The 27,201-nt window shown below is 45.6% G+C and overlaps 1 protein-coding gene across 5 annotated transcripts in view; it reads right to left on the bottom strand.

The window, feature by feature from the left end:
- Positions 1-27,201, bottom strand: part of LOC138447655 (neurogenic locus notch homolog protein 3-like) — a 798,580-nt gene that overhangs the window by 682,911 nt on the left and 88,468 nt on the right. For all 5 annotated transcript variants that reach the window (XM_069603880.1, XM_069603877.1, XM_069603879.1 and 2 more), the window contains exon 2: positions 12,101-12,182. In XM_069603880.1, the coding sequence (XP_069459981.1) occupies positions 12,101-12,182 (82 nt within the window). The remainder of the gene's footprint in view (positions 1-12,100; positions 12,183-27,201) is intronic.

The raw sequence follows: 27,201 nt of genomic DNA, 5'->3' as shown, positions 1-27,201 counted from the left end.
CTCCCTCCTTGCACCTTTGAATCGTAAAACTTTCCCATCAATTACCGTTTACTTCTCCTTTCGAGCTTCTTTACACTCATTTATTTTCATCTGGTTAGCAAGGTGCTATTGCAATTTTGAAATACTTTGTGTTTTAAATATTGATCCTACTGTCTGTACTGTTTTTAATGCTATGTAAAGCGCTTTGGTGTAAAGCGCTATATAAAATAAAGTACAAATACAAGAATTAGCCCTCAGTGAGGAAACCTCAGCAGGGACGGTGCTTGAAGACTTGGGGCCTTTGCGCTCCTTTGCCCCCGCAGCGGGATTGGTGCAACCTGTGGGAAGGCCTGGGTTCACACTCGGTACCCAGAGCATGTTAAATCAGGCCCCTCAATCTTGCCGGTTTTAATTATAGGCCCTATTCGGGGATCCTCGGGGTTAACCCCGATACCTTTAGTCACTATACAGGAAACCAAGACGAGGCTCGGTACGTTTAGTTCCAGACTTTGAAACCTTGGAAATAAAACAGCACCAGAAACATTGGGCTTAGTCTTAGCCCCCAGATGGGGAACCTCGGATGAAAATACGGTCTCGACAGCCCCTTGACAGAGGCCTCCGAGAAAACTGGAATCTAGGTTAGTCCCTTTCAGGACACCTCAGGGAGAACCCCGATACCAGAGCCACTTGAACCCCACTGGACCCAAAGACCTCTGGGTCGAGTCCCCTGGCCGGGGTGCCCGAAAAAGGAAGGAATTTGCTGGACGCTTTCTTTTTTCATTGAAGTGCTGTAAATGTGGAGGAGGAAGCTGTTGGAACACCACCTCCCACCTGACGAGCCTACACTGGATTATCCAGACGGGGAGAGAGAGTCGCAGTAGAAACAAGAGTCCCACCGATGTTCCAGGCCAAGCACTCCAGACAGAGAATGTGGATCTGCCCTGAGAAACGACGGTTGCATGAAGAACAGGAAATGAATCCCAGATGCTCCGGGAATAGGCGGAACAAAGACTGTAGAACGGGAGCAGGAAGATGAAGGACAAGGGAACAAAAAACAGAAAATTCCCTACGATCCAAGTGCGCACGAACGGGCAGAGAAAAGGACAGAAGATTGATGTGCGTCGTGGAGCTCAGCAAAGCAGGGCTACGGTCACGTGCAGTGGCCCCACGTAAAAATAAAAAAGGACATTTTATTTTTGATGCGTCAAAAGTGCTCCGGAATGTCCCAAAAGTATGGAGGAAAGGGGACGGGACGTAAGAGTATTACCAGGTTACTCACCGTAGTGAACACCTTACTCCTAGTCAATAGTCCCCATAGCCGGTAGAATTATTAGGCCCAACGGGCACCTCAAGGCAAACCCCGGTGACAGAGCGATCAATGCCCCTCCCGGACCGAGAGGAACCCGGAAAGGTATCCCCCGGCAGGGGTGCTCTGAAAAGTAAACTTACCAGGCGTTTCTTCTTCTCGTCGATGAACGCCCGAAAATGCAAAGGGGGAGTTCCTTGGAACACCTCCTCTCACCGCTCCAACTGACGAAGTGCCCGGACTGAAAGGGAGTCACAGTAAAAACAGGAGTCCCAACGGTGTTCCAGACCCAAACACTCTAAACAAAGAGGATGGGGATCCGCCCTTGCGAAGCGACGGTGACGTGATGAACAATCTGGAAAGTCTAATTTGAAAGACAGACCAGTAAACGAATGCTAGCGAGAGCCAGCGAGAAAAGGGAAGAAAATCTTCGAGGATGCAAGTGCGTCCGGCCCCGATCGAGCAGAGAAAAGGACTGATGGGCGATGCGTGGGGCAGAGACAAGGTGGGCGGGGTTACGGCCACGTGCCGGGCCCCGCACAGGAATTAGGGACACATTTTTGGAAAAAATGTGGATGCTTTTTACAAAGTGCTCCGGTCCCGTCCCGGAGGACGGAGAGATGTCCCACAAGTATGGAGGAAAGGGGACGGGACGTAAGAGTATGGGGGATACTAATGCATTAGCCGAGGGGCAGATAAGGACTGATAAGTGGGGCAGATAAGCGGCTCAATAGAAGAGAAACATTTTGGATCGACAGACTTGGGAGTCTCGCTCCTAATGGTCTTAATGAGAGATCAATTATCATAGTTACATTTAAAATGCCACCTTCTTATGTATTGTATGCCTTGATTTCTACACTGTTCATGCAACCACAGCCGTTCTGCTAACATTTATTGCATGTACACATTACCATGTCTTACTACTTATTAGCACTTTTGAACTCCTGTGCAATGAATTAATCAACCAGCATTGTTATACCTTAATGCTATTGTACCTCTTTATGTGTTCCAAGCTTTGATTTGTACGCCGTTTATGCTGCCTACAGTAATTTTGCTACTTTGTATTATATCTACTTCCTATCATGCCTTACAGATAGAAAGTTTTGTTGACCTTCTGTGTACCTATGCCTTTGCACTTGGGTCGCTAATCCTGGACATTTTGTCTGGGACCCAAGGTGGCTATGATACAATTTGTTTGGTTATTTTTTGCATTGTAATACCACTGACTTGTCCTGACGAAGGAGATAAATCTCCGAAATGCATTGGCACACTAAGTCTACTCCGAATAAGAGATGTGTTAGCCGCGTCCTCACTAAGAATGTATAAGTGATTGTCTCCTAAAACCTTTTTTGATAAACCATGATTTATCCACTTTGACTCAGATTTTCTTTGGAAATCCTTGTGAAACTCAATGTAATATGCTCCCGATAATGACATTGCCCATGCTGGGTCTAAACGGAGAGCGGCTGTGTGACTAGGTTGCCATCTAGTCTCCTGCTTCACAGATGAGCACTGTGTCAGAATACCACTCTTCTTCCTTTTTACCCTGCCTGTGCAAGTGGAAGGCACATCAAGTAGATTAGCAGAATGAGAGTTTGAAACTCTTCAGCAAGGCTGGTCAACATCACGAGGCAGTGCCAGACCTACCGTGAACAGCTGTGAACTGGGCATTCAACATCGGCACAGTCCAAAAATGTACATCGGGCAAGAGCCCTCCACGGGCAACTGACATTTCCCCATGCACTAAAAATGATCAAAAACGTTCACAATACTTGCCCTGCCCAGCAGATGGCAGTACTCCCACATGTTTGAAACTACATCAACTTTATTGCACATTGGATGGGGGCTTATCTTCAAAGTCAAAGCAGGCCATATTGGCGTGGACAGTTGGGCGCGGGCCGACTCGGCGTGGATGTTTCTCCGCAGGAGCCAGTTTGGCATGACCAGTTAAGCGTCAGGACATTACAACGCCAGTATGGTTTGGCACGAAGACTTTATTTTTTTCCAAACAGTGCCATGCTAACACATACTGAAATCTGTAACTTATAATGAACGATGGTGTTCGGGAGGGTGGGGGGCAGGGTTGCAGGGGCCACCAATGCACGGCAAATTAAAAGCATGAAAAGTGATGGATGTGGGTACCAGCCCATGGCCCCTGGGTTGTGCTGCGAGGATGTGGATTGACAGAAATTGTGCTTACTGCAGCCATGTAAGGCCGGTAAGATAGCTCAGAGGGTTGAGCGCTTGCTGCTGCGATCTAAGCGTGATCGGCAATTCGCAGGTTCGAATCCCGGCAAGGCCAACTCAGCCTTTCATCCTTCCGAGATCTATAAATGAGTACCAATTTCGGTTGGGTGATATTGTATGCAAATATGTGCTCTGTAAAGCGCTTTGGATTAAGGCGCTATCATTATGTCGCCCGCTGCTTCTCTTCCCCCTCCAACATCATTCCACCTCCTGCACACCACCCCGTTACTTAAGTCAGAAGAGACTGTGCACCCCAGAGGACGTGTACATGTGTGTGTGTACGTGTGTGGTTCAGGGCTCACATACACACAAGACATCTACACCGTGTTGGTTCTCAATATTACGAGTTTGCAAACCTTGAATGTCGTGGCTTTGGTGTGTCTATGTATACATGATGCAATGACTGCACTTGTCACTCTTTATAAATACATGTCAATATACTTTATTAGTGTGTTACCACAATACACGAGTACACGTCATAGCGTATTGAGTTTAAGCGACATATGCCACAGTAGCTGCAGCAACGCACATCAGTAATTATGCACAACTTGATTTCACACAAGAGACGGGGAACGTTTCCATTTTGTCTCTTGGGTATCCCACCTGTAGACCCCGGAAACTCCCTCACAGCCCTGGGCTGACCTCACCTGTGTGCTGATGGGATTGCTCAGTGGGTCAATGATTGAACCGAAGAGACTGAATGGTAATAATGCAAGTCCCTGCAGGGCACAATCCGTTTATCAACCGAGGGAGTCATTAAAGTTAAGAGCATTGAATAATGCATTGAGAGCAGACACCTGCTATTGACAGCGGCTTGAGGCTGCAGAACTGTGCTTTTGACACACGCCCCACCCATACAGAAGCGCAATTTTGCACTTTAGTGTTACAGGTTTGTGTAATGTGTGTAATTGTTATCAAGTCTTATTTCGGTTATGATGTTTAAACAGGCTGATCCGAGCCCACATTTGTTTCACAAAGCAACACTTCCACGCGGCTCTTAATTTGACGGTTTCTTCCGTGTGTTTGTCATTTCACCAGTATTCAAGACTAGACAACTCGGCAGCTCGTTCTTCTCAGACTTCAAAGACATGACTTACAGCCCTCTAACATTCTAAAGGTCATGGAGGATCTCCCTTTTCTCAACCAAGCTCAAGTTCTATACCCAGACATGTGCACAGAGAAGAATCCTTTAAAAAAAACCCTGAAAACCTTGCTATTCAACTGAAGGCAACCAGACACCAGCAAAATCTGTACCAACCAACATCAAACAAGCAGATACTCAGTCTTAGTAACAGACTAGTCACACAAACCTGCTACAAGTTATGCAGCCGCAAAGGATTACTGGACCAACTCCATTGGTTCAGTCTCCTGGTGCCCTTAAAAAAGTAAAAGTAATAGAGCAGGAACCCACATGACAACTAGGTCAGGAAGGTTTTCTTGCTAACCAATTCCTTCTATTCCTCACTAGCAAATCAATCTCTCAATCTCTCTCTCTCAATCTCTCTCTCAATCTCTCTCTCTCTCTCTCAATCTCTCTCTCTCTCAATCTCTCTCTCTCTCTCTCTCTCAATCTCTCTCTCTCAATCTCTCTCTCTCAATCTCTCTCTCTCTCTCTCTCCTCTGAACAACGTGCTTCTGCCTTGCATGCCTCCTCAGTGAGTTGCAACGTAGCTGATGTAGGGTACAGTGAGCAAGGGGTCCACGTCTGGATTACCCTTGGTTACTTTAGGGTGACAGCCCAAGTTTAACTAAATTAAAAAGTGTAGGTGCTGCTCTGCTGAGAGCAAACATGGTTCAAAAAAACAGTTCCATGGAATTTCTCTCAGGAGATTCTCAAGATCCATCTTTGGCTCTTCCTTCTGGATGAAACTCACATCCAAGCGTCTCCCCCACTAACCACCAGGGTTCAGCATAGGTTTATAATTGTGATTACATATAAGGTGAGATGGTACTCATTTGCCCCTAGATTTATCTGGGCCTACTTGTATTTAAATCAATCATTAATTTTGACATACATAGTGTTTCAGTGTTTCTTTGGACCATTTGTATTACAATTTCATTTGCACTGATTTTAAGCCCTTGCTCCCTCCTAAAATGAGCCTGGCATTTCTGTCTACACTACCATGAACTCGAGTGGTACAGCCTTATACTAAGAGTGGAGTCTTGTACTGCCTCTTTACTAAGCCCTTAGTTGGACTTCAGAAAAACGATTCCAACAACTCTGTTTGCTGCCGTGGTGTGGGCCTATGTTTAAGGCTTACATTGGCTTTCACATCTGTAAACTGCATGTGCACCTGAAGGTTTCTTAATATTATTAGACAAAATCTCAGAGTTTGAAGCTGCATGGGTTTCACAAGGCAAAGTTATAAAGGGGGCCAGAATAATTTAGATGGCCTATTACAAAATAAAAATCAGATTCGGGGGGGGGGGGGGGGTTGGTGTGTGTGTAAGTGTGTGTGTGTAAACCATTAAGAATTCGCAGGGACATACAGCCCCATCCTGGAAGGAATCGGTGGTAATTCTGATATTTGAGAAGGGGGACAGAAGAGAGCCTATGAATTACAGACCAACATTGACCTTTAAAGATATGCTAGAATGGCGTACGGCCACTTTATATTGTTTATTACAAATAACGCTCCTGCTTTAATTGGAATTGAGGTTTAATTGTATGTGTATGTAGTTATCCATACAATTTATTTTTTCTTTTTTTTCCACATTTGGTCATTTAAATTCAACACGATTATTTTTACATTTATTCCAATGGATAAAATGCATGTAGTGAAAACATGCACACCCACAGACCTGGGTAGCCAAAAGGAGCGGGTTCTTGAATATCAAATGGATTACTTTGAAGAAAATAGCCACTCCTGCGACTGCGGCATACCTGGGATGCTCCTCAGCAGGCATGTTATGTTAACCATCTTTTAATCATTTACCTGTTTCCCACTCACAGAGCTGCTTGTTTGCAAAGTTGCTGGCCTTCAAGGCATGACTGACAGCATGTTGAATCAAGCAGCAAGAACGGTCTCTTTTATAAATCTATGCATTTACAAAACAAAATCATTTGTCTGTATTTTTGTGTACATATCAGTACAAACAGAGAGCCTTACTTACAAAAGTAAGTACACCTTTCAAATAACAGTAGAATAAACACACAAGCTGGATTACAACAAACAGGTTTCTTAAAAAATGTTCTACGATTTTGATGCTGGGGATCCTTCTGTGTGAATTGCATCAGAAGAGGGGAGGTTTATTTTATTGTTGTATTGTTATTGGGGTATTTATGGAGCACAGGCCTAGCTTTGAGAAGCAACGGAGCGCTTTACAATCATAAGAGGAACATGGTGAGGGGAGAATAGGGGCGTAAAAGAAAAAAAAAAAAAAAAAAGTGGTGGTGGTGAACTACCAGGGGAGAGGGAAGGTGGTAAATTTGTCAGCAAGGGACCTACAAGCAACCAGGGGAGGAAACCGTGGGGATCGGATCACCCAGTTTCATGTAGAGTGGAGGATATATGTGGATCTACATGTTGGGGAGGAGCCATCGCATACAACACAGGTTCCCAAGGTCCACTCTATACAGAAAACCAAGGATGTTTATGGGCCAGCTAGCCATGGAGACAGAGGAATTTTGACACTGCACTCTGGGCAGAAATGGTAGGGATGCACGTCCAGCAATGGAGGAGTGAATACTAACATTAAAATTACTTCTTGTGCGAACCGAAATCCAAGATTGAGCACAAAGTGCAGTGCGCGAAAAGTAAAATTACTTGCGTCAGTACCATCCTACACTGTAGAGTGCAAGTATATCAGCACAGGTTTTCGTTTTTTTAAAATCAATGTATGTACCTGGTTTATTACAAACCTTACACTACACAGTTTAAGTAAAATCAATTTAAAAAACAGGATATATCCATATCAATCAATATTCACAATGAATGAAACCATAGACAATTTCATCCCTCTAGAATAATCTTTTTTAAATCTCACAAGCCCATATATCATCTTCATGTTTGAGTTTATATAGTGCTTTACACCAAAGTGATTTACAGAACAGGTGCAGTGATGAAGCATAATTTACAAACATGAAACAAACCAGTGGTACAGTATTTAGAAAAATGTACTCAGGAGGGAGGGGAGAGGGGGGGGGCCCGGGTGACCTACGGACTATGGTGGTTACAGTATTCATTCGAGGTCATCGGGAGGAAGGGGGGGGAGAAGGAGGGTATGAGGGGGGAGAGAGGTAGGGAAGGAGAGTCAGGGTGGGAGTGGAGAAGGGCTCTCAGGGAGGAGCAGAAAGATGGGTAGGTAGGGGTGCAGCAGATAGAGAGGTAGGGAGTTCCAGTGGAGGGGGGCTAAGAGTTGGAAGGAGTGGAAGCGTGAGGAGGCACAAGGGGCTGGGGGGTACAGTGAGAAGGTGGAGATCAGCTGAGCGGAGAGAGCAGGCGGGAGAGTAAAATGAGAAGAGGGAGGCAAGATGGGGGAGGGCAGGTCGTGGAGAGATTTTTAGACAAGGCAGAGGAATTGAAATTTCAAATTGTGAGAGGAAGGGGAGCCAGCCGAGTAAAAAAAAAAAAAAAAGTGCCCTTGATAAAATGTGTGCCCAGTATGCATCAATAAAACTCCCAGAAGGGTTGTGAGCCAAGTGGCTAAAACACATTAAGCGTACAATACTCACAATCTATAACGTGCAGCATTGTTTGTTTCTTCCCTACAGAATCTAAATACGGCATTCTCAAATGGTAATTTAGCTCTAATGCATCGCAAAAGTTTTGTACTAAGCAAATTAATACAAAATGTCAAGATTGTTCTTCTGGAGTAAGTTTGAGAGAGATTGGATTAGATAAATGTTCCTTTCACCTACTCTCTTGATTTCATTATGTATTTGTAATGTGCGTAGCTTAGAACCACAGTACAGGTTTCGCACCAATCATGTTGTGTGAGGTCATGTAACAAATATTCCAAATTAACCAATGATGTTTCCAATTTTCTGATAAAAACCGGGCTCATTCCTTGAGAATTACTACTTAAACAAGTCAAAGACGTATTTTCTGGTGGAACAATTTGTCAAAGAGTTGGCTTCCACCACAGCTGATAATGCAATGATTTTAACCCCGACTCAAACCCAATAACGGCGTGGGAGAAAAACAAGGGGTGAGTGCTAACGTTTTTCTCCATAATAATCCCTTACATTTCGAATAGGTCTTGCTCGACTTAAAGATGGTAATTTTCAGCCTGGTACAATATTGCCAGGATAGCCGCCCCTCGTAAAATGTCACCAATGGAATAGAAATGGTCTATAGCGATGTGTTAAAAATTGCATTTGGGCTAGAAAATAAATCATGTTATCTTTTAAAATAATTAATGTTTACATGACAGAGCACCTGTGAACAATAGACGCAAATACTTAAGCTCATCCTTTAATTCCAACTTTGTGTCATTCAATCCCGTTAAGATACCTTTTACACCACATCTTAAAAGTCTGCTATAATAAATACAACTTTAATGTAGGGATGCCTACATTGGAGGCAGACTATGCAGGTTGGGCAGTGATCAATAGCACAGGCGTTGCTTAATCTAGTTACAACACTGCCATTCAAGCAAAGAGGTAAATCACCGAAATAGGTCATTCCAGTTTTACATTTTTTTTGGTTCTGTAATAAAAGTATTTGCATAGCCTTTCACCAGATTTTCTGTTCCAATAGTGGATTGCTTTCACTCACCCGAAAAGCACCTGGTCATTCATTACCCAGTTGTCTGGACTCCACCTCTACGGTGTTAAATTAAACACTTATAAGAATGCTATGGCATTCGTGAAGCAGTACAAATACATGACCTACCAACACAACCGTCAGAAAAATCAGCCCAATTGTAAGACAAATGGGGAACAATTTAAACCAGTCCGTCATACAATATATAACAAACACTAGATATTCTGTTAGTGACATGCTCATGTATATCTGGTCCAAAAACTGCAGCCCCCACATGTTTTGGACTTGGATTACCATGACCTCCACCTTTGGACTATGCAGTTTGGGGCCAAGATTAGGCCTTCTCTATAAGGGTATCTGCAGCACCCCCCTCTACCCACCCCCCAAAAACAAAAAGTGAGAAATTGCAGAATCCGGCAACGACACAAAAGACTGAATCCCATACAGTCGAATAAGGCAAAAAGGGGAATGGGGAAATGGGGGTGCGTTGGTGTCCCCCACTCCCTTTGAGTGACATTATGGGAATTCAAGGGTTGTGGGGGTGTGCACGCTTCCACAAAAAGAAAAGCGAGGGGACGAAGACAAATAGCACAAACAAAAGGACCCGGTGGCAGAAGGTCCGCCCCGCAATAGGGAGGGGGAAGAGCTACGCAGACGGAGCTCATGCAAGTGCCCCGCTGGAGGTAAGTTGTGGGAGTTTCGGGCGGGGGTGCTGCTGGAGATCATTTCATGTCGGCATTTAGAATTTGTTCTTCACGACTTTGAAATGATAACATCCGTCTATAAGAGCTTCAGGCTATTCATACCATCTTTGACTTGCAGATATTTAGGATAGCAACTCATCAGTAGCAAACCGAGTCTATGGCAAAAGATTGGTGGAGCGATAGTAAAAACTAAATCTGGTGAGCCACAGATCACAAACCCCTTCTCTAGACCAAAGTACTCACTTAAAATCTTTTCACAAACCATTTGTCATGGTGGACAGTTCACCAGGCAAGTCAGCAGCACGCAATTTATGCAGACAAAGGAAATTCACTACCTGGCCGACTGGCAGCCTATTTCCAAAAAAGGACGATCTGATGTTTTGGGTTGTTATGCACTATGCTACCTATTGCAGAGATGTGAATACGTGAAATAACCAAAGTCTCACAACTGAAAACCAGAATATCCCCCTGCCCCCTCACCCCTAAACACATACTCCTTCACCAACCCAAAGGAAATCTGGAGGCCATCACTGCTGCTAGCTTCCTATGTGATAGACATAACCCTGTGCAAACTCACTGATCACCTGCATAAAGGGGGATGCATACAAACAGCCCACACCAGAGGGAGTAAAAATTGGAGGGTATTCGAGAATTGATTACAAAACAAAAGGTGGCAAATATAAGCTCAAAAAACATTTAACACATCGTCCAATCTCTCAGCAGGCAGTGGGGCTGTTCAACTTACCCCTTCACAAGACAAAAAGGTAACTTGCAATAATTCCCAAGCATGGCGCACAAGGAACCCTGAACACCATTCAATGTTCGACATATCGAAAGAGACGATCTGGATTCAAAGGCGTCTAAACTGCAATTCCGCAAGTGCATATAGTAAAGCGACCGCCATCACACCATAATAAAAACCGAGGACTGGCCACAACAAGGGTGTTCATTCTAGCACATGCCCTTTCAGGGAGGCATTGGCAAGCATGCTTTGTGAAGGCTCTGTAAGGGGAGCACCGAGCACAACCCTTCCCTGAATAGCCCCAATGAGTGAAACACCCAGCAGTGAAGCATGGCCATAAAGCTTCCTTTTTAAGTCAAAAGGTATGTGCCGCCCTGCTCTTGCATCATAACAGTGTAGGACTTTCGTGTGGAAACGGCCAATTGCACCAACAACATATCAGTCAATATCACCTTTTTACGCCCAGTGCACTCGCTCCTTTAAAATCAGTTTAACATTCAGCAATTCTCACTTGAGTGATGCATGAGGTTAAAGGGGGACTGCAATGAATTACAGAGCTAGCATCAAAAGGGCACTCTAAAGAGAGGTAGTTGACTGCAGTCGTAGTGGTTCAGAGCAAGACAGTGAAAACTCGCACACAATCGAGCCCTCTATTGCACCCTTTACAACATAGGTAGATGAGCCAGATATTTGGAAAAAGCCGAAAAACGTGTGTAAACAATTTACTATGCAAAGCCATCCAATTAATGTTAGTCTGGGCCTCTGATTGGAGCGATATCCGACATTTGCCTAAAATGTTGTGCTCTCATTTTCCCCAATTTCTTTCTTCGTGTAAACATTGCACTTTGTTAAGTCAAATACAACCTTTGCAAATGGAGAATCCAATGTATACGTGCCTTCTGTGGGAACAACTAGGTTCTAACACTACAACTTTTTAGTAATCTTAAAGAGTCGTGTAGCATGAGCTGTGCCTTGTTTTTAAGATTTGCTTCATGAATACATGTTCTGTGGGGTTACGTAACATGGTGGTGTAACCCAAGGGCAATGATACAATGATGGGCATGATTCTCTGTGGTGACCAAGGAAAGATTATTGGGGTCCCCATTTACCTTTAACCCCTCCTTCCGATTTTTGTATCGGAAATTTCTACACCATCATTTACTTTTTTTGCAAGGTTGCTTGGGACGAGATGAGCCAGTTTTAACAAAAGGTGCCATCAAGTAGATTTCAGGAAGATACATTCAATTTAATAATTTCTCACAGGTTCCAGGGTAGGCCAGATTTCCAATTAAAGGGTTTGCGGTGGAAGAGATTTGAAGGAAGATGTGTGTTACAATATACAAAGATGTAATGGCAGATCATGAACAAGGCAGTTGTTTGAACTGAAAAAGGAGGATGGGGAAATTTGACTTACACACACAATGCTGATCCATTGGAGTACATGGTACACTTGCCGCCATTCTCGCAGGGCCGGTAACTGTCCAGGCATTGAAGACCTGAGTAAGAGAAAAAGGAATCGTATGAGTGGAACAATAAACAATTACACACCTCTTAAGGCAATGTCAAAAGACTTCATGGTGTGACGCTTTCGCACATCATAATTTGTGCAGCTCTGCCACAAATAAGGTCTAGTTAGATCAGAGAAACTAAAATGCCCACCTACCAACCTATAAATCAGTCACTTACATTTCTGCACTAAAATGCAAGGTTGAAGTATTAACATTATTCAGCACCATGCTGATCGAGAAGTGCAAAGCATTGTACAGTAAAATATAACCTGGCAGAAAAAAAAGAAAAAACCTATCGTAAATACAAATTTAATAAATAATTTAAAAAAAGATAGGATCAATTGACCATGCACATTTTGCTTAAGTATTTATCATCCTCTTAAGATTGATGAATACGGATTATTACGATGTGTAGCTCGAGTAGCCCTAGCTCTCGAAGGAGGAAGGGTGTGCTGTGTGATAGTGTACTGCATGATGTTGTGCATACCTAATGTAGAAATATTCAGGTTAGCTTCTCAGCAGTGGATTGTCATGGTTAATTGAAGAGATGCATACTGGGTTTAGTAGTAAATTAGAGCAGATTGTTGGGAAGGAACTAGTGTCTTCCCGCAACCCCAAGTGCTTTAGAATTAGGCAAGACTTCTATTGACTTCTTCTAGGCACTACAAGGGACCAGAGGGAGGGGGCACTGGGAAAGTTCCCTCATGCAAATATAATCATATACACAGACATGGGCAGGCACTAAAAGAAGGCAGATAATTAAATATAAGGCGTAAATAACTATTAACTGAATACACTGGTAAATGTTCAATCCTATGCAGTTCTAAAATCTCAAAGCCCGGTAGAGGCAAGCTCTCTGCCGGAAAAAATGCAGCCTGTGCTAAAAAGACTACAGGCTTCCACATGGTGTTCGTGCTAGCACTGCCACCACAAAGGGACCCCCAGCTGTTTACTGTCTATCAAAAGCAAATGCAGGTTAAGTCTCTATGCACAACATGTAGAATTTGGAAACAAGGTTTAAAGGAAATTACAGGACCAGATAAAAACAGGAGTAGAATGGGTGAAATATGGAGAGAATGACGGGAAAATGTTTTTTACATCTAAATGTTCATAGTTAACAAAATGAAGGAAAGCATGAGCTACAGAGTATTCTCGCACCAGCTAGCTAAATGTAAAGTGGCATGTCCTGAGATAAATCGCCGACAATGAAGAAAGGAAGACTTTGGAGAATCCCCTGTATGGAAGCAGGACGGTTTGGGATGAAGCCATAGCCTGTTTTGGGATGAAGCCATAGCCCGTATCCAGTGATGCAACTACAGTAAGACTGGACTATAAAAAGCTCCTGCCTGGCACCAGTTTGGGAGGAGAAAGGAACAGAGGAGGGACAGAAGAGACCGTTCAGGGAGCAGAGTTCTTTGCTACCATCCTCATGTTCTGTAAGATTAAATTGGTTATCCTTACAAGATAGACCCATGGCCTTACTTCCGTAGAAGGGGGGGATTTACTCTTGTGTGAGCTTCATAAAGGGACACCCTTATAATTAGGGATACCCTTATATTTAGGGCCACCTTTACAAGATGAAGCCTGGTGGTCAGAGGGAGGCTCTTGGTCTTTCCCTGAACGCTTTGTTGGTTTTAAAGAGTGGTAATCAAATCCAGCTTCTGGGAACACCATTGTGGCTTTAAAGTGAGGGAATAGGACAGTTTTAGGACTAGGTCTGTTGCTCTCTTGCATAAATGGTATGGAGCAATGTTCAATGTCCATTTCAAGCATAAAGGGTGGACAGGGAACAGGAAGGGTTTTTGAAAATCTGGATTTAGCAGCACACTTAACTGGAGCCACTCCTTTCCACAAACCTCATTAAGTTCCTCTCCAGTCAGACCTGACCTTTCTTGTAGGTTCTGAAACCAAACTGTGTGGTCTGTGGTAACAAATGAGGCTAAGAATTGAAGTGGACAAAAAAAGCCAACAGCAATTAGAGGACAAATCTGAGGCATGGTACGAGAAAGGAGTCGGAGCGTGCTTTCGGTTCATGCACAAGCTTGACGCTGGGCAGGAATTTTGTCTTAACAAATGGGAGGGAGGAAGGATTTCTCGAATATTGGAGTTCCAGAAGTGTCCCATGGTTGGCTTAAGTGTGCTGTACTGCCCACTTGTTAGACCATATCAGACTATGCAGGAAAATCGGACAGGCTATCCAAGACACCACCTTCACCACAAGTGCAGCTTGCAGCCCACCATTGCTGCAACTTCTTATCCTGAAGAACTGGGAACTATAAGCCCCAAGTAGAGGCGCATTTCCTTTCCCAAAATACAAGAGGGGAGAGGAGCCCAGGTAAATGTTTGTGCCACTTTCTCTAAATGTATATGCCAACAACCACTTATGTTAACACTTGCAAAGTAACCCTTCCCCAAAGTCATCCACCCCTTAACAAGAATGCATTTTTACACTCAGCAGTAAACTCATTTGCTAATAATGTAATGTTAATTGCATTGATCATGTGACAAAACCATATCTTTCATAAACCGAAGTCGAATACTCGAGAACTTTTAACAATCAGCACATGTTCTCTTCTGATCTGGTGACTTGTAGGGATCGACTCTCGAGAGCCTGCTGGATCACCAAGTACACCTGCCCTCTCCAATTCTCGGACACCCGCATCCAAAAAGATTTGTATCGTCCAACAGCCACAGCAGGATGACAGAAGCAAAAAGCGAACAGAGGTAGGTATGCAGGCCCCCATAATACACATTTGCAGCAAACCCAACTCCTTTCCTATGGTAACATTTAGAAATAACCCACAAAAGAGGCCCAGGATGCAGAGGCCTACCGAGAGAGAGTTCCCTAAAGGCCAGTCCTCCCCTGGTAACGGCAAAAGAGAAAGGGGGAAGACAGGGGATGTCCCATGGATGCATTGGCAGCGTAGAAAGAGCCGGAGGATGGAAAAAGATCATGGTAATGAAAAGGGAGGCGAGGGTTAAGGGTTTTACAAGGATCTGCAGAAAAGTGGCGATCAGGGGAGGGAATTCTTTGCAAGACAGGGAAGGCGAAATGAAGAAGGAAGAGGTGGAAGGGCGGGCGTTAGTGGCAAGGGCATGCACTGCTGCAGGGTGAAAAGGGGAAAAGGGCGTAAATTAGTGAATGCCTTTTAACATAACCTGGCAATTAGTGTGGGAATAATACATTAAAGATGATGAAATTGCAAATCAGTAATAGAGTATATAGTGAAAAAGAAATACCTGCGCATTTGGGACGAAAATAATTCCCACTTTAAATATTTGCACAACGAAAATTCGTAGACCCACACTTAATATGGAACTTGCTGTTGCGTCTGTAGAGAAGGCTAACCAGAGAAAGTTGGGTGTGGGGAGTATCCCGTCTTCCACTGCCAAATATTTCTATACTAAGAACAACAAAGTTACTCACTGTAGTGACAACCTTACTCCTAGTCCATATTCCCCTTTCCTCCATACTTGTGGGACATACCGTCCTACTGGACGGGACAGGTGCACTTGTGTAAAAAGCATCAAACATTTTGAATTTTTGCCTGCGTAAAAATGAAAGGCGTACCGCACGTGGCTGTAACCCCGCCCTCATGAGCTCTGCCCCGCGCATCACCCTTCAGTCCTTTTTTCTGCCCGGTCGGGGGCAGACGCCCTAGCATCACCAGGAATTTTATTTTTATTCCCCCGTGTCCGTCCTTCCTTCCTTCCTGCTCAGGTTCCACGGTCATCTAGTCCTACGTCTATGCCAGAGCGTCTGGGATTCATGTCCTGTCCTTAATGCGAATGTAGTTTTGCGAGTCTCGATCCCCACTCTTTGCTTGGAGTGTCTCGACCCGGAGCATCGCTGGGATTCGTGCTTCTAGTGCGATTCCATCTCCGTCTGGGCAATCCAACGTCGTCTTCGGTGGGAACAAGTGTTTCAGCATGTTCCTTCACCTAATTTCCAGCTTTTCATCGTCAAAAAGAACACACCAGGGAAGTTGTTTACTCTTTAGGGTGCCCCGGCAAGGGGTCTCCTTCCAGGTCAGGGAGGGGCTTGTGTATCTCTGTCACCAGGGGTTCCCCTGAGGTGCCTCAAGGGCCTAATAGGCGCACCGGAATGGTCTCTGAGGGTGCCCGTATCGGACCTGCCAAAATCGGACACATTTCTGAAGTTCACCGTTTGGGTGCTGAAGTTTAGCCCAGTTCTTCTGTGGCTCTAGATATCGGGGTTTGCCCAGATGTCGCTACTTCTAGAGCCTGCCATGCACACACCGGGGTACGCCCCAAGGGCTCAATTTCTGGAGCTTTCCACACTGAGTCACGGCTCGAGGTCCCTCTTGAGGGAGCCATTCGTCCCAGGTTCAAACCTGCGGTTTCTCTTCTTGAGGCTAAAGTCAGCATTGACCGAATCGAGAGATCGTCTTTGAAGGTCTTGTCGGTGAGGTACGTTCCTCAGCTATCCTACGCTGAAGGTCATGGTGGTACAGGTCTGTCAAGGGGATAAAGAGGGCGGTCACGGACCATAGGCCTTCCAGTACCGGTTCTGCTGAGGTTCCTCCACCGGAGGCTAATTCTGGGGAAGTTTCTAAGATGTCCATTAAACATTTGAGACCTGCCAGCACCAGCTCGGCCGAGGATCCTTGTGTCAAGGCTAAAGTATTAATTAAGTCCTCTGAGGAGACAATTGCCTCATCTTCGCATGTGACGCAGTTCTCAGGTGTCGACAAAATGGCGGCCCAAACTCCATGGTCCATGGTTGCCATTTTGGCTACATCTTACACCAACGTTCACGACGTCTGGTGCTGGGAACATTTCTTTTGGTGCTGAGCAGCCTTTTCCACGCTTTGTGGAAAACAAAAACCCAGTTCCGCCCTTCATTCAACTGGTGTGCTCGGACACTGCTGCCTCATACAGTCTCGCTCCCTCTCCACTGATCCATGTGGATCCGGCTGGTGGTGGGCCAGCCTGGAAATCATCCTTGCGTTCATGCGGGTATGCCCTTCACGAGCTGCATCTGCCTGTTCCAGCGGATCCAGAGGATGAGTTTTTGGGGGGGGGAGGGGAATTTTCAGATGCTCATGGATATTCCTATGCAGGGCCTGGTGATACCTCCTCTACTTCGTCTTACTAGGCCTCCTCCACCACTTCCTCCTCTGCCCCCACTGTCTCCTATAGAGAATACACCGGCAGAGCGGGACAACACTTGAAAACCTGAAGCGATAAGCGTGGTGGGCCAGTCTTCTGCTTCCGCTTCATTAGATGAGCTTCAAGCAGATCAAGATAGCGATGAGCAGCCCTGCTCTACTAGAGCATTCCATGCAATTCCATTCCGGAATATCCCACAAGTATGGAGGAAAGGGGACGGGACGTAGGAGTAATAGGTTTACCAATGTGTTCCCATCCCACCAGGGTAGTGAATGGGACAGAACAAGACAGAGCAGTGCTCCAGCAAAGTTGTCTTGCTGGAGCTCTGCCCCTTTGCGAGGCCCTGGGGAGCAAGCCCAGGAATCTCAGAACTGTTCCCAGGCCCAGATCGGGCAAGAGCAGCCAGCGCTTCAGGAAACAATGCACACTGGACTTAATGTACCAACAGCAAAAGCCTCACATCCAGGTTCTGAAGCTGTTCAAATTGATATACACTTCCAAATTAAAGTGCTTTTGTGTTAGGGTGAGCATTGTGACCAATGAAAAGAGCGAGTCCAACTCCCATTCCTTGCACAAAGGGTTTCTTGCTAAATCACTATCACAGACATGTTTCAAATTTTCATTATGGTCCCAAAATGTCCTTTGTTTTTATGCAAATCACCATGCTGGAGTTCCATGAAGAGAAACCGAGTAGCGCGACTTGGTCTGAGGCCACACCCTCAGCTCCCCCTGCTCGCGCTTAAGAGGAGGTTATCCAGAAATTTCCAGCACTTCATTTCACTAAGGTTAGTGGATTACAAAATTCAGAACTAGTCACTAAAACACTGCATTCTGCACCACGACAGTCCTCAGAATCGCTTCATAAAATAAATGTTATTGATTTTCATTGCAAGTAACAAATACATCAACAAGAACCATTTAAAACAAAGATTGACCAGTTCAAAATCAAGGTATGTCTCAATTACCATGCCCATTATCCAACTCCAGTTCAATCCCTCCCCCCGAACAGCACTTCTTCCATATGATTGCTGCCTCTTCCCCCTCATTCCCTTTGCTCCTCCTTATAATCATCCCTAATGGGCAACAGTCGAGAGTTGGCTTATCGCATCTCATGCCAACGGGCCCATACTTTTCCTCAGAACTACATTTGAGCCCTTTCCTTTCGAGACTCATTACCTTGCCAATGTTCTAGCAAGGAACAAGTAACTTTTGTGCAAGAGGAGAATGTGGGTGTAGAGGCAGCTGGCACAGCACTGGGAGCTAATCACAAAGAATAATAGAGGCAGCTGGCACAGCACTGGGAGCTAATCACAAAGAATAATAGAGGCAGCTGGCACAGCACTGGGAGCTAATCACAAAGAATAATAATAGAGGCAGCTGGCACAGCACTGGGAGCCAATCACAAAGAATAATAGAGGCAGGTGGCACAGCACTGGGAGCTAATCACAAAGAATAATAGAGGCAGCTGGCACAGCACTGGGAGCTAATCACAAAGAATAATAGAGGCAGGCGGCACAGCACTGGGAGCCAATCACAAAGAATAATAGAGGCAGCTGGCACAGCACTGGGAGCCAATCACAAAGAATAATAGAGGCAGCTGGCACAGCACTGGGAGCCAATCACAAAGAATAATAGAGGCAGGTGGCACTGCACTGGGAGCCACAAGCTGGATTCAATTTCTTTGCAGACTTCTGTTTTCGCAATATCTTTGGAACAGGGGCAGAGGAGTGCCCCCAACCTTTTGCCATGATGCACAGGCGCACCTTACAAAACTTGAATGTCACTGTAATCGACCACGGCAAACTTCAGAACACAGACAGGAGCGCACCAGGATTAGCAAAGCTAAGGGTGAACATTGTTCCATATACAAGATATATTTTTGCTATAACTACCGGAGCACAATTCAGAGATCAGACAAAGTAACCTGCAAGCACTGTCTAGAAGGCAGATTTCAAAATAATGGTTTGATAGCAGCACACGGACATTAGACATTACCCAGTAATGAGGGGCAGGTTACCTCAAATCAAAACATCTGCATTAGATGTAAACTATACTTTGTCATTATTCAAGACAGTATTTCTTATAGTGGTGTCGTAATGCTCCTTTATACACATTTTTAAACACAGATAATGTTACATAGGTAGAGTTGTATGATCCCATTCTCCACGAGGAGACTAAACTAGCTCCAGATAGATGTTATGAAGCTAAGCAGAGCTACTCGTAGCAATTTCTAAACCTACAACACAGATGGGTTAAGATTTTCTCACGCCGCTGCAAGGTACAACACGTGACAGAACATTACACAGACAGCAACAGAAGAAGACCAGATACTTCTACATCAAAGGCAGGACATACAGCACAGGCAGCAGCATGTAAACTTCCTCTGGAAGTCAAGTGCAAAACGAATAGTGTAAACATGGTCCAACCAGAGAATCCCTCACAAAGGCAGAGTAGCCCTTCCTCACGACGCCTTCAAGACAAACATGGCTAAGAAAACCCAGACAGCTTGGCATCGGCTCCCCCTCCTGTGGAAAATCAAGCCCTTACACCCTTAGGACAGCTTTAGATCCACCGTTCAAGCACTAATTCTAGTCCACCGGGATGGGGGGAAATGCCCTCCTCCAAGGCCTCCAGTCGTCCTTGTGCCCCTGAGAAGAGTCCTACATGCAGCTGCACGCCTCATCAAGCATCTACTTGATAGTAAACCAATATCACCCCTAGCCCTCACTGCATGCACGAATCGCATTCAAGTATTGCTGCATCCTCAATAAAGGCAGTCAGCCTCAAGTCAGCCAGCAGCCTCGAGGAGACAGATTCTCTGGTGGACAGCGCACCACCAGAAGCCAGGACTTTTTGATGCTGCAAAAAAGGAAATGACCATAAAACAAGCCTTCTCTTCCTATGGCCAAGACTATGGAACCTCCTCCCAGTCAGCATCAGACTCTCCTCCACACTCCTATAGTTTCAAACCCCATCCTCGTCAAGGAGTCTCTCCTCAACACCTAGGCCATCACATCACCCCTCAGGGCTCGCTAGCCTGCCTCCGCCACCCTGTACAGCTGTTTCCCTCCTCTGTATCCTACCCCCACAGTATACCTCTGAAAAGCGCTCTGGTATGCATCTGTACTGTTGTATATCTCAGCACTCAAATATAGTAATAAAAATAGGCAATGGGGAAGAACGAAAAAGGCCGTCACCCTGAACCACCACCCGCGCATCGCCCTTCAGTCCTTTTCCATCGCTAAAGTTAAAGGACCATTATCAAATAGAGGAAACATTTTTAGAGGGGGAAGTCAGGCGGGCATATGGAGAAAAGGGGACTATGGACTAGGAGTAAGGTAGTCACTGCAGCGAGCAACTGTTATACTGCTACGACCTGTCCCCTTTCCTCCATACTTTTGGGAGATTCCCCAAGCACTAACCAAAGAAACAGGAGGATGGAAATTCCTCTTCTTACTGGAACAGGTTAATTTTGTATTTGTATTTAGTTTATTTATAAAGCGCAGCCAGGCCCTGGGGCATATGGGCGCGTAAGGTAGAGCTGGTTACAGGGTTAAACAGAGTTACGTTACAGTTACAGGAAGGATACAGTTACATGGGTATGCAATCAAAACAATACAGTATGCAATCAAAACAATACAGTCGGCCAGGTTCCAAAGTAGTTACAGGTAGGAGCTGGCATAATAAACAAGTGCATGCGCGGAAGTTAAACTGTCAGGAGTCCGTGTTATGGAGCCAACATTTCGTGCTATATTTGAACCGGTTGAATGACGGTTCTGCGCGTAGATGTGGGGGGATGGTGTTCCATAGTTTGGATGCTTGTACCGGGAAGCTAGCTCCACCCGAGTTGAGGAGTTTAAATCTCGGTATGGTCAAGGTGTTAGTTTGGGCTGCTCTAAGAGGTCTCAAGGCGGAGTGTGGTGTGAAGTGGTTAGTGAGGTATGCTGGAGCAAGGTTAGCCCTGACTTTGTGAGTGAGGGCAAGCGTTTTCAGGGATATTCTGTGCTTGACAGGGAGCCAGCGTAGGTTACGTCTGGTCTCAGATATGTGTGCTTTTTTGGGGATGTTCAAGACAGCTCTGATAGCATTGTTTTGGACTTCTTGTAGTTTATTAATATTTTTATGGCTGGTGCCCAAGTAAAGGGCGTTACAGTAGTCTATTTTGGAAAGGACTAGAGCTCTCGCTAGAGTGATACAGTTGGGTGCGGAGATGAATGGTCTGCATGCAGTGATAAGCTTGCAAGTGTAAGCAGCTGATGACACTACTGCGTTGGTTTGTTTAGAGAGGGATAAGGTAGCATCAATGTAAATACCAAGGGTTCTAGTGTTATTAGAGACTGAGATGAGATTGCCATCAATGGTAAATGCTTTGAATGAGGGATTGAGATTTTTAAGTTTGGCATGAGTGCCCAAGATAATCAGCTCGGTTTTATCGTCATTGAGACACAAGCCATGGTGTGCCATCCATGCTTGTATAACTGAGTAGATTTCATTGAGGGTCATACTGTCTATTTCGTAGTCACCCGTGATAGGAAAGAGTATCTGGGTGTCGCCCGCGTAATTGGTATACGTGACACCCAGATAGTCTAGGATATCGAAGAGGGGTTTCGTGAATATATTATAAAGTGTCGGGGACACGCATGAGCCTTGCGGGACACCACAAGGTACTGGGGCCGGCTCGGCGGAATCTGTGGGAGAGAAGACCCTCATGGTTCTGTTCGCCAGGAAGGAACTGATCCATGCCGTGGCTGCATCTGAAAAGTGGGCTGCAGATTTCAGGTGTTGGCAGAGTGTTTGATGATTAACCAAATCAAACGCTGCTGACAGGTCAAGCAATAAAAGGAGTGCAAGTTTGCCATGGTCTTTCAAGGTTTGGATCTGGGTGGTAAGGTCAATAAGTGCAGTTTCCGTACCGTGTCTTGGTCGGAAGCCTGATTGCCTGAGCCCTAAGAGGTTGTTGGCTTCTAGATAAGCCTGTATTTGTAGGTAGGCTGCTCTGTCCTGTATTTTTAATAGGAAAGGTACCGTCGTTATTGGTCTGTAATTAGACGGGTTAGCTGGGTCAAGCGTAGGTTTTTTGAGGAGTGGAATGACCCAAGCGTCTTTAAGATTGTCAGGAACTATTCCAGATTTGAAAGAGGCATTGATGAGATTGGTAATGAATGGCGCAAGATCGTGTGCAGCTGCTTTAACAATCGGGGCAGGGCAGGCATCGCCTTGGCAGTTTGAAGGTTTCAGTTTCCTGATGATGTTTTCTACTTCCCACGTTGAAAGGGGTGAGAAGCTGAAAGGTTTACAAGTCGTTTGGAGGGTTGGAGGTATGTTAGGCAGTTGTTTGTGGTTAGGGTCTGCAGATAGCACAGATTTTTTTGCGTTAATTTTGGATTGTAGACAAGCTATTTTATCTAATAAGGCTTTCTGGATGTTGCTGCACCATAATGCGTCAGTAATACCTTTGTCAGTCGGGGCAATAGGGGATTCTAATTCTTTGAGTATTTTGAAGAGTTCTTTAGTATTGGATTCCGCTTGTGTAATCCTTTTGTTATAGGAGTCTTTTTTGGCTAGGAGTATGGCTTCTTTGTAGCTAGAGGATACTAGGGTTAGTTCAAATTTGTTCGGTGCTGTGGGATGTTTTTTCCAAAGTGCCTCAGCGGTTCTTTTGGCTTTACGTAGTTCTCTTAACTGACGCAGTTTTAGCGGGGCAATGGAATCCAGAGCTTTAAGTATAGCCTGGTTGTAGGTGTCCACTAGAGCTGTAGGGTCTGCATCTGAATCAATGTTATTCAATATGGGGAGTAGTATAGGTAGGAGTTTGTCGGGAGTAATGGCTTTCTTATTTCTCGTGCAGATGGCAGGGGCGATGGTGGGCGCTGAGTGAGTAGTGTTAGCTTTGATAGCAAAGGTTAGTTTGTGGTGGTCTGACCAGATGCATGGGTCATTGGATAGGAGGTCAATAGAGCAGTTGATGTGTGAGAGCCAGTCTAGAGTTCTACCTTTAATATGGGTAGATTCGTGGATGATGTGCGTGTGACCCAAATCAGATAATGAATTGGCTAAGTCAAGGGCATTGGTGTCTTTAGGATCATTGAGACCGAGGTTAAAGTCCCCAAGGATGGTTTGCGAGTTAGGTTTGGTGTTTATGGATATAAGTGAAGCAATGTCCTCTGTGAAAGAGGCGATGGGTCCTGGTGGTCGATAAATGAGGTGCACGGTGGCCGTGTGGTTGGGTGAGAGGGGTAGCTTAATTGACAAGGATTCGGCAGACGGGATTTGCGCATCTTGGATGATTTTGATGTCGAAGGTATTTCTGTATATGAAGGCAAGTCCGCCTCCCTTTGTTTGAGTGGTGTTTCTGTCAGATCTTAAGATGGCATAATCATTAGGTATTGCGAGGGCAAGAGATGGGCCGGATGCGGCATTGAGCCAGGTTTCAGTGACTGCGAGGACATCAAGGTTTTCATAGGTTATAAAGTCAGCAATGTCGAGAGCATGGGCAGGAAGAGACCTGGCATTCACTAGTGCTGCTTTGATGAGTTTGTCTTTTTTGAAGTTTTTTTCAAATGTTGGCGGTGGATTGTGGGCTAGATTGTTGATGTCAAAGGGGGGAGGAGCATGGTTATGGGCAAGATGCGAGTGTTTTATGGTACGGGCTCTTAGTCTGGAGTTCCTGCTTAAGATACTAGGGTGGTGAGAGTGCTGGGAGGTAGGTGGACAGGTTCGGATGTTCGGACTGGTATTTCTCTTCAGTGAGCTAGAATGGTACGAGCCTGGGTGGGTGGGTGGTCTAGTTCTGGAGTTCAGTCTAGAATTTCTGATGGTGATAGTACAGGGTTGGTTGGGTGTTGGTTTGGAGGCAAAGTGTCGTATCCAGAGTGCTGGATCATCCAAGTATAGATTTGCGGGTGTCATGGTGCTAGGCCTCAGGGAGGAGGTGGTGAGTGCCATGCCTAATCTAGTGGGTGTGTAATGTTTAGAGTGTAGGTCAGGCTGGCTGGACCAATAACTACTGTAAGTGTACAGTAGGTGTATGAGCGTTGATAGGTACCAATACATGATGTTTAAGGTGATACTGGTACACAAGGTGACGGGGTGGTCTATTAGCGAACAGAGGCACAGCATAAATTGATTGAATTTAATTGAGGAGTAGCTATGCAGGGCATCAAAACAGACAACGTAGTCTGTGGGCGGCCGAGTGACCAAGGCACAACAACTGTAAATGAGGTCGACCAAGAGGCACAGCACACTGGTAAATGTGGTCAAATAGGCGACCAAAAGGCACAGCACAATGTGGTCTGCTAATGACCATAAGGCACAATACAGTCTCAATGTGGTCAGCTATTGACCATGAGGCACAACACAAAATCAACTGTGGTCAGGGGCGACCATAAGGCACAGCACAGTATAAGAGTGGTCTTCTATTGATCGTAAGGCATAGCACAGACAGTAAATGTGGTCTAATAGGCGACCAAGAGGCACAACACAATGGTAAATGTGGTCTAATAGGCGACCAAAAGGCACAACACAATGTGGTCTGCTATTGACCATAAGGCACAATACAGTATAAGTGAGGTCTGCTATTGACCAAAAAGGCACAACACAATGGTAAAAGTGGTCTGATAGGCGACCAAAAGGCACAACACAATGTGGTCTGCTATTGACCATAAGGCACAACACAGTCTCAATGTGGTCTGCTATTGACCATAAGGCACAACACAATGGTAAAAGTGGTCTGATAGGCGACCAAAAGGCACAACACAATGTGGTCTGCTATTGACCATAAGGCACAATACAGTATAAGTGAGGTCTGCTATTGACCAAAAAGGCACAACACAATGGTAAAAGTGGTCTGATAGGCGACCAAAAGGCACAACACAATGTGGTCTGCTATTGACCATAAGGCACAACACAGTCTCAATGTGGTCTGCTATTGACCATAAGGCATAGCACAGACAGTGGTCAATAAGTATTTATAAGCCAAACAGGTGTTGGGCTCTATAGATAGACCCGCAAAGGAAACAGTGTAGAAGATTGAGAGGTATATTGTGCGACTTAGCAACCAGGACAGGTGGGCTGCAAACTCTAGCTAGAGCGCCTAGAGTCAGAATGTAACACTGTAAGACTGGTTTACTTACATGGCCTGGTGGATATGAAGAAATTTGAAAGCATTGGCACATCAGTGATGCCTTGTTGGCTGACAATGTTTCAAGACGGGTAGGGAGTGTTCCGTGCCTTCATTTGCCAGGGTTAAAGGGCAGCATCTGTGGCCCAGGCCCACAGTGCTACGAACAGGCGCAGGAACAGGCCTTTGTATGGCCTTCGGACTGGCCGCCGGCGAATCCGCCTGCCGGCGGATCCAGCTGATGGAGTCGAGGCTCAGCCTCGGTTTCGCGCTGCGCCCGGCATGGGCGAGTCAGGCGCCGTCTGGGGACAGGGTCAGGCAGGCCCTGTTCGTGTTGCTCGCTGGAGCGTTGATCCTCTGCTGGGCTGGGGGGGCTCCTGCCCTCACCCCTCGATGAGGAAGTATTGAATGGGGTGATCTGGGGCGCAGGAACAGGCCTTTGTATGGCCTTCGGACTGGCCGCCGGCGAATCCGCCTGCCGGCGGATCCAGCTGATGGAGTCGAGGCTCAGCCTCTGCCTGGCCAAACTGGGCATCAACCCAGGAGCTCTGCTCAAGACAATAGAGTCTACAAAAAGCTGACGGAGAAGTTAATGTAGCAGCCTTGGATATGCACTGCTAATGGACATATTGCTGGATGGCAACAACAGCTGGTTTGCCTCAGACCAAATATGCATGAACGCTCTTTGGGGCCTGAAGGGCTTGAACTGTATAAGCCTCAGATACACAGTGATCCATCGTAAAATTGAAGCTTTTGAGTCCGGTTTCCCTTTTGGGTCCATGAAAGTAACAAAGCTGTGAGGAGCTTCTGAAATAGCTTGTTCTTTGACGATAGAACTTCAGAGCTCTTCGACATCCAGGTTACGGAGCACCCTCTATGCATCCGAGACGTGGTCCGGAAAGAAAACCTGGAGGGAGGTTGACTGGTTTATGTGGAACTCCGAGACAATTTTTTGAAGGAAGGATGAGAGCGAAACACAACCTTATCCTTGTGAAAAGATAAGAACGGGTGATCGACAGAGGTTGAAGCTCACTTATTCATCTAGCTGATGTAACTGCAATTAAGGCGGCCATCTACCAGGAGAGAAACTTGAGCTCCGTAGTGGCCAGTGGTTGGAATAGCTTGTGACAGCATAGTAAGGACCACATTTAGTTCCAATTCTGGGTAAGGAGGCCTGACCAGCGGAAAGAGGTGAAGGAGACGCCAAGAACTTTAGGCACCAGGCCGACAAGTTGAAAGATTGTGGGGTGGGGTGCCACACTTGGTGATTGCACTGCTGAAGGAGATTTGTGATCTGTGGTAACCAGATTGGGTCACATATTGATAGGTGCTGAAGCTCCGAGAACCAAATCCGGGCTGGCCACCAAGGAGCCATGAATCGGAGAGTGCAGTTGGAGGCACTCCTGAGCTTTCAGATGGACTGATGAACCGACGGCAGAAGCTTTCATGTTGTCCCACGGAATGTCGAATGCATCGTCCAAGGAAGATGTTCCGAGGCCATCCCTGCAGGCATAGACTGGCAGTTACATGTTGGTTGCCGTTGCAAAGAGGTCCACTGATAGCATGCCCCATAGCTGTAACAGTTTGGCAAGAACCTTGCTGTTAATTTCCCATTCGTAGTTTGCCATAGACTGGCAACTCAGGGAAAGCTTTGGCTGGAGTTTGCTTTGCTAGGACCGATAAAGATTTAGCCGTCAATGTGCTTGCTTTTGTGTTTAGTTCCTATTCAGTGGAGGAGTGAAAAAGCTTTTTCCC

Source organism: Ambystoma mexicanum, chromosome 3q (genome assembly GCF_040938575.1).
Source record: "Ambystoma mexicanum isolate Mex_15411 chromosome 3q, UKY_AmexF1_1, whole genome shotgun sequence".
Lineage (NCBI taxonomy): Eukaryota > Metazoa > Chordata > Amphibia > Caudata > Ambystomatidae > Ambystoma > Ambystoma mexicanum.
Note: the sequence above shows the minus strand (reverse complement) of the source record. Positions and strands in the feature narration are given on the sequence as shown.